Here is a 12,980-nt window from a genome sequence, read left to right on the forward strand (position 1 = left end):
AGGTCAAATGACTAGCATGCTATGCATTCTGTAAAGAAGCTGGGAGATTTGGGGTTGGCAAAATGCACCTTTTGTCATGACTGATCCACTGTTCACTTCTCTCTTAACAAAAAACATAACTTTAAATAACCACCCCGACAACATAAATCCTTTTGAGGTATGAAACCCAGACTTAAAGTGTGAGTAAATGCCCATGCATGACTTTTTACCTTTAGGTAAGCCTATAGAAAGGCAGGTACAGTATAGGTGCAGTAAATATCTCCTAAACGTGCACCGTTCAGGAGATATTTACTTTTGAAGCATGCGCGGGAGTGATGTTATCATGGCTCCGGCCACGATACATGGCTGGAGTCCGCAAACCCATAAGGAAGACCTGGTGAAAATGGAAGCACCTTCAGCTGTGACAGCGCACCGCTGAAGGGCTTCATTCTAAGGTAAGTTTCACATAGGGGGCTAGTATGCAATGCATACTAGCCCATTATGGCTTTACCTTGCAGGATTAAAAAAAAAAGCAGTGGTTTACCACCACTTTAAGGAGAAGGAAGAAGGGACAAACCTCTGGTAGTATTTTGCTGTCTACATTTTTCTCTCCTATGATAATAATTAACCTAATTTCTTGTTCTGGTGTCAATGGGATAGGAAATGAGTAGTAATCTCCCCAGTGGGGGCACAGACAGCAACAAAAATCTTGGACCACCCATAAAAAAAAGTTTGGTTGTGAGCTTAACATCAAACACAGATTATCTAAAGATACAATTGCTCTGCACTGCTTCAAGAGAATCTTCAGTCTGGAAAAAAAAAATTAAAAGTCATCAGATACAAATACTGGCACCGGCACCACGATCTTCAGTGTGGGAAGCTGTCTGTGACTTCCAGCAGTTTCATGGCCGGCTCACCACTGCACATGTGCAAGTTGTGCTACTCTTTCTGAATAGACCCGCAGCCTCCTGGGACATGTGACGTTCCCTAGGTGGTTGCGGGTGGGGGTCCAAACTTCTGCTCAGTTTGCCTAGGTGAGCCATATGAAAGTGGAGGAAGCTACCTGTCAAAATGAGGTACCCTCCAAATTTGGTAGAGGAGGAGGAGGGTGGAGGAAAAGTTCAATTTTTAGGTGAAGTTCCACTTTAACCATATCTTTATTTCTGGTACCAAACTAACCACTGATATAATTTTTCTTAGATTGTGTGGTTCACTGCTCCATCACTACTTCTGTCTAGTTCAATATCGCTGACCAATTCTAAGGACCTCAATTCTACAGGAAATATGGTCACTAAAATCGGCCTACCTCCACAGAATAAGACATATTGTCATTCGATGTGTCATTGATACGGGAGAAGAGGTCTTCACAGAGCTGTAATAAAGATGAGAAGTATTTCATTTTATGTGACATGTGACAGCTGAAACATTTTACATCAGTGGCCTGAAACAAATGTCTTGGTCACCAAGTCTAAAAGTCACGGGCACTAAGTGGTTAACACTTTACAGACAGTGTAGGTTTAATTAATAATTTACAGACACAGAGTATATCTTGAATAATTCAAACACAGCCAGAAGTCAATGAATAATTCAGATATTGAGGGGTTAACCAGATTAAAAAGCAGCAAGGTAATCCCCCTTAAACAGTGAACTCTAGCAGAAACTCTTTATACCTATATGTCTTTCTTTCTGAATTTATTCAGGATTCAACAATAGGTTAATAATCATGAAGACAATAATGTAACTGAATACAATGACCAGACAAGACACCATCCAGACAATGACAGTTGTGGATCATATTAAGAAGAGGTCTGTTCACCTTACATTACCTTATACTTTCAATAAATGAGTTAACTAAAATATGTACAAACAAAAAGATGTTACCAGCATCAATTTTATTAAAATATTTACATGAGTATCTATATCTATATATAGATATAAAGAAATGTGTCAATTCAAATTTATATTACCTCTCTTTTTTGTTAGGCTGTTTTTATATCAAATGATTCATATGGACCTTTGTCTGTTCTATCTAGTGGTGACTGCAACTAGTTGTGTTCATCCCTGGATAGAATAACTAGGAATGGTATATTATTACCGATTGCTTCCTATGGTTTGACATTGCCAGCAGAAAAATACTGTCAAATTCTCCATACAGGCAGTCCCCGTGTTACGAACATCTGACTTGCGAACGACTCCTACTTAAGAACGGAGGCGGCGTGACGTCACTGCTGGCAGCTTGTGCTCCACGCTGGTCCCGGAAATCACTGAGTAGCCATCTTGCAGGACAGGACACATCCTACACTGCAGTACTACATGTACTGCATGCCCCACATAAAGGACTGCTTGCCCAGAAGCATCTGGAACTCTGCACATTGCACAGCCAGAAGCGCCTGGCTAAAGTTACACTTAAAAAAGGTACTGATCCAACTTACGAACAAGTTTGACTTAAGAACAAACCTACAGTCCCTAGCTTGTTTGTAACTCGGGGACTGCCTGTATATATATATATATATATATATATATTGTATATATATTTGTGTGTGTGTGTTAAAAGTAGCGTGGATTGTTGCTATTGATTGGATAACTAAATAGAACACAGCATCATTCCATAAATTTTTAAGAGTGAATATACTCTGTTGCTTTGTTAAATCAACCTGCTTGGGTGTTTCTCTCTATTTTTACCATTAAAGAAAAACTTAGAAACCATATCAACAATGCACCCAAATTCCCCTTTAATAATAGTCAAACTGCAGCACATGTCTATTCGGCCCATAGCTAAATAACTACCTCCTTAGATCTGGAATTCAAACTTAGGCCAGCCATACACGGTGCAAATTTCTTTCCTGCAACCACAGGTTGCAGGAAAGAAATTTGCACGATTCCCCCATCAACACAGACAGTGCTGACAGGGGAATCCCTCCTGCCGAGCAATGGTCTGCTCTCGGCGAGGGCGGGGAAGCTGTCTCCGTAGGGAGAAGACAGTGATTATCGATAGCAGCTAGAGCAGCTGCTAGCAATAATTGCAAGAGAATCCGGCAGGCTGGTTGTACCCAAGTTGATCAATCGATCAACTTAGTACATTCAGCCTGCCCGTTAACGGTATGAATTTTGGCTGGTTCCTGCTGAACCATGTATGGCCGACCTTACTGACCATTTCATCATAATGTTAACAATGCTAATGTGTACACAATGGGGGAAAGCAACATGGAGATCCTAACGCCAAGGCAGCCAAAAACAGCTATTATTGGTAATAAGAAAGCTAAGCTAAGGAAACACCAGGGTAGTTGCTATATGTAGCTCATACACTTTCATTTTCCATAACAGAAAAATATATAAAAGAGAACCTGCCAGTTCACAGCTCAAGTTCCCAACCAATGATGGATTCCACCATTGCCCAACTTCTAAAAATTTAGCTAGTTCAGTCTTAAGCACATCACTTTGCTTTATGTTTTACAGGTGTACACTGCCCCAGAACTAGTACCCTTTGTGCGAGTTGTTCAGCATAAATCTGTAGCATTGGTTCAAAGCCTTGGCCTTGAGAGTGTTCTTTTTTTTTTTTTTTAAAGAAGGAAACCTTTTGAAAAGTGGGAAATGCAAGTCATTTTAATTTAAATGTACAAATAGACATAGTAACAATTTTCTAATTTTATGAAAAACCAATTGCGAAAAACACAATTTCCCCTACGGATATTGTATGTATCTAAGGTTAGAAAGTATTCATGCATGCTTCTCCTAAGTCCCACCATAATACTCCTCTAAGATCTGAGACATGCAGTTAGTGCTGCCTGCTACCAATGTATTCAGAAATGACAAATGCAGTGTGTCGGTCTGCACAGGTAGCGCCAAGAGTTCCCACCATAATATATTTAGGGCATTGGTGGAATTGGCTATGAAAAATGATCAGATCTCTGCAAGCACACACATGTACATAGCATACATAAAAACAGAAAAATAATGACATTGTTACCTGTGGTATGATTCCTTGCTGACTTGGCTCCTGTTTTCCCATCATAGTGTATGATTTACCAGCTCCTGTCTGTCCATAGGCAAAGATGCAGACGTTGTACCCCTCAAAAGCATGCAGCAACATCTCCTCCCCGATATCAAGGTATACCTGTCTCTGTCCAGCAAACTGGCTGTCTTCATCCTATAGAGTGATAAAACTATATGACAACATTCTACATGCTGCAACTACCTTTATTTTTTCCATAGTAATAAGATCTCAACCTGTTTTATCTCAAGGACCCTAACATACATGAGAGTGTAAAAATGTAAATCTACTGTATATATCGTCATTGTCTTTAGTAGAATGACATCAACTAACCTTAAGCTTGTTACACACTACAATCAATTTTTATACAATCAATTTTACAATTGATTTGTAACTAAACAGGAAAACTCCCTAAACTAGTATTTGGTCACACCAGTGAAGCGTGTAAAAGGACTTTTCACATAACTCTTAATTTCCCCAATTTGTATCTTAATTGTGAATGTGGGTTAAGCAAAATGAATGGATTTTTACATTAATATAATTTGAATGCATTAATCACATTTGTAATATTTGAGAATTAAGTGAGTGGGGCTTAAGGAGTTTTCTGTTTGTTGTTGGTTTTATAAGTAATCACTGGTCTATTGTAATGTACACTGGGCTTTGAGGTCAAATGGCACTGGTCATCACCAAAGCAAGCAGTTAATTGGTTTTGTGGTGCCATATGTCCACCATATTTTACTCCATTTCTGTGTAGAACTTGTACATACATTGTATCCTTCAATTCCTTAACTGGTCACTATTGTAAAAAAAAAAATTAAAGATGAAAATAAAAAGATAAAAATGAAATTAAATATTTACTACATTTAATTAAATGAAATATTTACTTTGTGCATATTTCTCCTTACTATATTGCACCGTTTAGGAGATATTTACTATATACGCTGCCGCCGACGTCATGGTCGCATGCACACTGAAGGAACGGCCCGCTTGTGCTGTTTCTTCAGGGCCCATGCCATGACTGGCGGCAGCTGCGCGCATGATTTAATCGCGGCTCTGGGAAATTACAGCGCCAAAGCCTGTGAACCTGGAAGTAACTCCGGGAAACATGATGGCCATGTGAGCGATGTGCGATGCAACCATGTTTTTTTACTACCACCACCCCCAAACACAAGTGTAAACAAGCCCTTTTACAGTAAATTATAACATAACATATATTACATATACGATTATTATATAGGCTTTGCTTTTATGTTTACAGTACCAGTTCTTACAAATGTGCAGCTGTTATTAATTGTGTAATACTAATATACTATATGTATTAAATAATGGGGGTTAAAAGAAAAATATAGAGCTATTGCCACTTCTTCTGGTGAGATGTGTACTACTTACTGAAGTATGTGACCAGTAGGAATAGTCAAAGCTGAAACTTTTGGGAGTTTCCTTTGGTTGCTTAGGGTTGATAATAGCTGAAGACAAAAGCAAAGATAGTCATAATTAATTTGTGATCACCTACATCTTTCATCATCTCATTGTTCTTTTACTGCAGATGGCCTAGTGGGATTTGTATATGGACACATTAGTGTGGATAATTACAGCCATACATGTCATCATTGATTGAAACACCAAACCAATGCGACCATCCACAATCTGGAACCCAACACACTAATGAGGTGTACTGGGGATGACCATTTTCTTCTAGTTGCTACAGAATAATTGTAGCAATTAGTCAGGTATACTTTCCAATATGTGATCATCAAAAACAGTGAACAAAATCTATCACACAAAATTATTTAGGTCATGTATGGCCACCCTAGATTTAGGAGACCACTGACCAGAAACTAACCAAGTGATCTAGCCATTTAACCAAGTTCTGCTAGACATCTGTTTACCAGAGTTGGAAGCACATGACCACAAAATAATATTTACCCCAAGTGGAGTGGATATCAGTCATATATGTTTAAAAGAGTTAAATGCTCCCTCCAATTTATCCATGTGGAGACACCTTAAATAAAATGTTTCACAAACCTGAGCAATTCAGTACAAGAACATTATGAAAAATACATAATCAGATGTTGTTTGCATAGGAAACTTCATTGTAAAATATTCAATAGACCAAGCAGATGAATGTATATGTCAGCTGTCCACTTAACTATTGAAGTTAAGCTTGGTTCCAACTCTTCTTGAAGCTTTTTTTAATAAGTATTGTTGCATCCCCAACTTTTTCCTATTGTCGTATTCCCAACTGTTTTCCACTCTATATGCTGAGATAACCGTTTCCCAACCTGTAAGATTCTTGAACAATGTCTCCTGAACACTGGATGTGCTTGGCACGTGTCCAAGGTTGCAACTGCTAATCTAAGCACTAAAATCTCATATAAGCTTTAATATTTTAATGTAATTTCATTGCCATCAATGTCCTTTTTCACTCACTTACTGTTATGGAGTCACAACAGTTGTGCTCCTGCATTGTCACCACATGCCTTTTGCTGGTCACTATGCTCCCTCTGCGGGAAACACGCATTCCGTGCGCATTTCCCGCACTGCTTTCAAAACCACTGCAGTTGCGATCTGCAACAGGTGTCGATATTAATGAAGGTACAAAATATACAACCATAAACATGCAAAACATTATACAACCATAAACACGCAAACATTAAAAACAGGTACAAAGATTAAAAATATTTAAATCCCCTGTACAAATTTCTTCAAAAAATGTGGTTAGACATATCTTTATACTAGTTGGTTAATATATTGTCTTTTGTAGAACCTACCCTCTTGCACTAACGCCCAGAAGAAGACAATGAAAGTTGAAATGCACTTCCACACTCATGATCCCAGTGTGGCCTTGGGGTATTCATGTATCTACACATGTGACCAATTTGTACAGGGGATTTACATGTTTTTAATCCTTGTACCTGTTTTTAATGTAATGTATAAAAAACTTTGCATTTTATGGTTATAAAGTTACTTTGGTGCCTACAAAGTCCCATCCATTATATTTTATACCTTCATTCTTCTTAGGGATGTGGCACCATCTACACTGGGCATTTACTATTTGTCTGACGTAATTTTCTCAGGTGTCATTATTAATTATTACAGGAGGCAAACACAATGCTTTTGCCAGCACCTAATCGCATGGTACAGAAGTACCATGCGATCAGGTTGCAATAAGTTTCCATAAGTAGTGCATGCACTACTTTTGGTGCTGTGTGGTGCGATTTCAGCCTAGTCAAAATGAATGGGCTGAAATCATACTGCACAGAACTGCATGTAAGTCACACAGGAATGCACAAGGCATTCCTATGTGACTCCTGATGTGAACCAGCCCTGAAATCTGGAATCCAGAGCAAACATGTGCAGTCATTGATAGAGAGCATGCATGTAAACAGAAACTGGCTGCAAAGAGTCTGTAGAACAGGAGTCTAAAACTGGTGGCCCTCCAGCTGTTGCAGAACTACAATTTCCATGAGGCATTGGAAGGCTGACAGTTACAAGCATGACTCCCGGCAGAGGCATGATGGGACTTGTAGTTCTGCAACAGTTGGAGCGCTGCCAGTTTGAGGCCCCTGCTGTAGAAGATCAGCAGCACATAGAGGCAAAAAAAAAACATAAATAAGGAGAAATCAAATATTTTATGAAAAAGAAAGCCATGAGAAATGTTTATAAAACACAGGGGGGAATTTATTGAAATTTGAGCAGCAAGAATCTGAAGCAGCTGTGCATGGCAACCAATCAGCTTCTATCTTTCATTTTCAAAGCTTCATTAAATAAGCTGAAGATGGAAGCTTGCACTGCTGCTCCAGATTCTGGCTGCTCCAGTTTTATTAAATTCGCCTGCAGTACTTTAGGAAAATAAATGTCATCCAGTTAGGGTTTTGATCTACTTTAAAGGCCAAAATAAAATATTCAACATATCATATACAGCACACCATAAAAGAAACATGACCTAATAAAAATCAAAAAGATTATAAATCTCTATATATTGTAGTATTTGCAACAAAAGATGTATCCAGTTAGTTACAAACAGCAGCTTTCGGTTCCATTTACATTTATGCACTTGGGTGCTTTTTGGGCACAGTGTGTAGTGAGTACTTTGTGTCCTTTAAGCACCTCTCACATGCGTTATTATTTGTCCCAATGTAACAGGCTGCATTCCATACGTCCTGATACTCTGCTAACTGCAGCTTGCCAATATTGCTGAACTATAGATATTTAGATTTTTCTCTGTGCAGCATTAGTGGTAACTAGGATTTTATTATCCTATATTTCTCGCTGATAGTGACTGCCCTCCATTCCTCTCTCCCTTCTCAACAGTGTGGGATTATGTGGGCACACAGGCTCTCTTTGTTCTCTCAGGAAAACAGTGCCCAGTCAGCATGTCCTGACTGATGCCAAATCCCTGTGACACCACATAGACACAAAGCCGTACGTTTGAAAGATTGAACCAAAGAACATAGGAAAATGGAGAGGTCATGGACATACAGGTTTACATCGCCAGAGAATGGAATACAAGCTAAAGCCTACAAATCCCAGAATGCATATGGATCCTTTCCAAATAATGACTTCCTCTGCTGGTTACTATGGAAGAAAAAACGTGACCAGTGTACAAAGCTCATTCATTACAAGAAACATGACAAAGGCTATCACATGATCTCAGAAAGGGAGAGACAAATAGCTGACATCATTTTCAGCAAATGGGTAGGATTTTTAACAGTGTTTTAAAGTGGACTGGTAGTAAAAATATACATAGTATAGCTAGGTGTACCATAATTTAGAAAACAGATAGGTGGCACAATTTCAAATTACTGGGACCCACTGATTGTAACAAATTAAGTTTTTCTTTTTCTCCAATTGATGGGTTTGTAAAAAAAAAAAAAAAAGAAAAAAATCCACTTTTGTACCAATTTAATTTGCTTCAGAATTTATAAAATGGCCCCAAGGGAATCTTCTGGAAATTAGTATGTATGTAGTATATTGTTATTGGGAGTAACCAAACCACATACCATAGGCCTAAACATGTGAATCAAGATGAAGAGTTGGGTTTTTACGCAATTCGTTTTTCTTTTCTCTAGAAGGTTAATATAACAAAACAAAAGTCTGTTTCTTAGCAAGCGCAATGTGCAGGGATATGAACATTGGAAGCATAAACTTAGGTTGAACTGGATTGACTGATGTCTTTATTCAACCTTACCAACTATGTACCAATATACAGTATATAGCTCCATCCTCCACCCATTTTTTTGAATCAGTTCATGAATGACAATGTTACATTAATATTAGTTATTGTTACTTACTGGTTGTGTTGCCAGTCATCTGGATAATGCATTTTGAATCTTTTCCAATTTCACGTGAGTTGAATGGCCGCACTCTGACCGCGACCTTCACTGAAGCTCCCGCCATTTCCTGTAATGATAAAATTAGAATGATTTAATTTGATGACCAGTTATGGGCGTATTGAGTTTAGTCCACAAATCCAGTTAATTGTAAAAACAATTGCCAAACTATGACTGTGGGGGTGTTGGGTTATTACAAAAACTTGAAAAAGGTAATACAATTTGAAGTGGTAATATACAATAAAGCAAAGTTAACAAACATATTGCTTGTATGAATATTTATCAAATACTGAATAAAAGCAATATCACCATCACTAGGACTGGCATAACTGTACATTTACATTGGGAATTCTGTGTGGTAATGTACCAGCTAATTTACTGCTGCCTCTACAGCTTAATACTTTCACTTGAATTTCCTAAATGCTTCAGCCGCTGTGTAGGCCATGCATAGCTACGCTCTGATAATGCCTCTATTTAATTATGACTATCCAATTATTTCACTACTGACAAGCAAGACTTCAGCTTTGTTAGAAAGAGAGGACTGCTCATACCATACAAACTTTATTTCAGATTACCATTTGTCTGTAAATAATGTATTTAACCTTTCCAATTTTCTATGGGCTTGAAATTTTTTTTTTTTTAATAAGAGGTTCTGTAGGTAAAGCTTCGTACACACAGTTTGATTGTTGGACGACCAAGCGTCTGATTTTTGTCAAAAGGGCGCGTGCCGGATTTTGTCACGCATACTAACTATCCACAAATTGTCGTTTGAGAAACAGGAACGTAGTTACGTACTATGAGAGTATAAAGAGGAAGTTCATTTCTCAAGCGCCACCCTTTGGGCACCTTCTGCTATATTCGTGTTAGTAGAAGTTTGGTGAGCGTTGATTCGCGATTTTCAGATCGTACAAAACAAATGCCTTTTAAAATACGTTTGGCATAACTACATGCTTCATTATTATCCCATTAAAGAAGATGAGAATTTTGACATTTCATCAATTGCCGCTTCAGGAATGTTAATTCTAGATTACAAACAGTAGTTTACAAGACCGAACTCTTCCAAGTCGTTCCTTGATTCCGAGCATGCGTGTTTGTACTTTCGACTTTTGTGTGATGGATTTCTGTACTGACCATCCGAAAATCACACGTTGAGTTCACATCTGACAAAAATTTTATAACCTGCACATCCAGCTTTTGTCTGATGTAAAAGGCAAATCGTCTGTCGAAAGTACCGTACTAACGATCCGAAAATCCGCAGGTAGCTCGTCTTCAGACTTTTCCCTTCTGATTTTCGTACCATGTGTGCAAGGCCTAAGATACAGAACCTGTCAATCAGTCTAGCAAATTAGTCAACTGTCTGTCACGTGTTTTCCTCATTGATCATTCCAGAGACAACTGTTCAGAACTCCAAGATGTTGGGTTATGACACAGATACCAATGCAGTCATTGACCAATCAGATAATGGCACCCCTGCCTATTGGGACCCAAAAACCTTCACCAACATTACTGGCCAACTGACATTGGGTAAAATAAACAAAGCTGTGTTGGATTTTTAATCTGATCACTATTTTTACCACCATTTAAGATGTACTTCTGCTCTTATCTCCTCCATAACTATGCACTTTCAGGGGATTTTATTATGAAGGCACATAGAACAATCTTTTCACATTTATACTGGCAAGTTCAACTACCATCACATGCCTTTCAGTAGCTTTAGAACAGAAAAAAAACAGAAAAGGTAAAATGGTATATTTGGTGGAATAGCCATGTGGTAATTGAAATTCCAAGTATGTTTTTTCTTTGGCCCAAAAAGCTAAATTTCTAGGCTTCCTGTATAGTATATTATGCTACTCCAGTGCCCACTCAAAGGCATTATAGGGAGCATACTTATTTCCATGCTAGAACAAAGCCCTTCATCCTGCAGGTGCGGATCCTTCTCCTTACTCGGAAAAGGAAAGCAAGTAACCTCAGCAGGTTCCATCAGGTTTGAGAATGGACAGATGGCTCACCACACATTGGTCTCACTATTATTTTTGCCCTTTGGAATAATTACAGTTGCCCTAATGGCCCTCATAAATTGTGTGGTTACCCTAATCCTTGTTTAGGATACAGACTATACAACTTATGCTGTGTACACATGACCGGACTTTTCGACCGGACTGGTCTGACGGAACTAATCCGTCGGACAATCCGACCATGTGTGGGCTTCATCGGATCTTCAGTGGACTTTTTCTGTCAAAAATCAGATGGACTTTAGATTTGGAACATGTTTCAAATCTTTCCGACGGACTCGAGTCCGGTCAAAAAATTAGTCTGTATGCTAGTCCGATGAACAAAAAAGGACGCAAGGGCAGCTATTGGCTACTAGCTATGAACTTCCTTAGTCTAGTCCCTTCGTATGTCATAATGTTCAAACCAACAGACTTTCGAACAGACTTTAGTCCGTTCATGTGTGGGCAAGTCCGGTCGTTCGAAAGTCCGTCGTAACGCCGTTGAAAGTCTGCTGAAAAGTCCGCTCGCGTGTACGCGGCATAAGAACTGATGATGCAGCTAAGATGCAGGAAAACCAGAAAAAAAAAGAATAAAAAAAAAACAAAGCATGATTTGACAATATGGGAGATAGAAGAAATGTATTAGATATTTCAAGTGATGCATATTTAATGCGGCAATGATGAAATGCGAAACGTCCCAAAGCACAGAAGATTGTGGTCATCATTCATCCTGTCCCACATTGCATATTGTATTAATATACCGTAAATGTGAGGGGGATTCAGGGGAGGGAAAGGACATATGCATGCTTCTGGAAGGTTTTCTGTGGATTGGTCATTATTTTACCTAGCAAGCTAACAAATGGTTGTGTATTTAATCTGACATTATGAGGAGAGAAAGAACAGAAGTACTTTCAGGCGTACGGCCATACAGCATTAAATACACCTGTCAATATTAGCATGTTACTGTCCACATTAGTGTATTACAAAATACTATGGGGTTTATTTACTAAAGGCAAATCCACTTTGCACTGCAAATGCACTTGGAAGTGCAGTTGCTGTAGCTCTGAGGGGGGGGCATGCAAGGAAAATAAAAAACAGCATTTTTGCTTGCACATGATTGGATGATAGAAATCAGCAGAGCTTCCCCTCATTTCGATCTTCCCCTCAGATCTACAGCGACTGCACTTCCAATTGCACTTGCAGTGCACTTGTAGTGCAAAGTAGATTTGCCTTTAGTAAATTAACCCCTATGTGCTCTTTTAATTTTGTGTGAACACTGGTGCTCGCAATTACAGGCATGAACAAACAAAAATTTTCAGAATACAACATTTGGGAAAATACATCTATGCATGCACGTGTGTAATCGAGATTACAGGTGCACAGTGTCTTTTGTAATACTGTATTATGGACAGAAATAGGCTGCAGCTGGGCCTCCCTGGTGCTGTAAATACACACAAATTTTATGCTGTAAGGCTATACTCCTGTATTTACATTTCCTTTTCAGGAAAATAAAATGCACCCTTCCAAGAATGGAATTATTTAGTTGAATAAAATTGCTATTGTTCAAGGTTATTTTAGTACCCTCGGGAAACTGCGCCTTAAGTACAGCAGTGTGAACAAAGTCATAGAAAATAATGGACTTTTTTAATGCAATTTTGAAGTGCAACACTAATTTACTAAATTTAT

The 12,980-nt window shown here is 38.6% G+C and overlaps 1 protein-coding gene across 11 annotated transcripts in view; it reads right to left on the minus strand.

Moving 5' to 3' along the window:
- The window catches only part of KIF1A (kinesin family member 1A), a 245,328-nt gene that overhangs the window by 146,241 nt on the left and 86,107 nt on the right, over positions 1-12,980 (minus strand). For all 11 annotated transcript variants that reach the window (XM_073625730.1, XM_073625729.1, XM_073625728.1 and 8 more), the window contains exons 2-5: positions 9,265-9,373; positions 5,360-5,436; positions 3,947-4,126; positions 1,286-1,351 (exon numbers count right to left, since the gene is read on the minus strand). In XM_073625730.1, coding sequence (XP_073481831.1) covers positions 1,286-1,351; positions 3,947-4,126; positions 5,360-5,436; positions 9,265-9,370 — 429 coding nt within the window. In that variant the 5' untranslated portion in view covers positions 9,371-9,373. The remainder of the gene's footprint in view (positions 1-1,285; positions 1,352-3,946; positions 4,127-5,359; positions 5,437-9,264; positions 9,374-12,980) is intronic.

The sequence above is a fragment of the Aquarana catesbeiana genome, linkage group LG04 (genome assembly GCF_042186555.1).
Source record: "Aquarana catesbeiana isolate 2022-GZ linkage group LG04, ASM4218655v1, whole genome shotgun sequence".
NCBI lineage: Eukaryota > Metazoa > Chordata > Amphibia > Anura > Ranidae > Aquarana > Aquarana catesbeiana.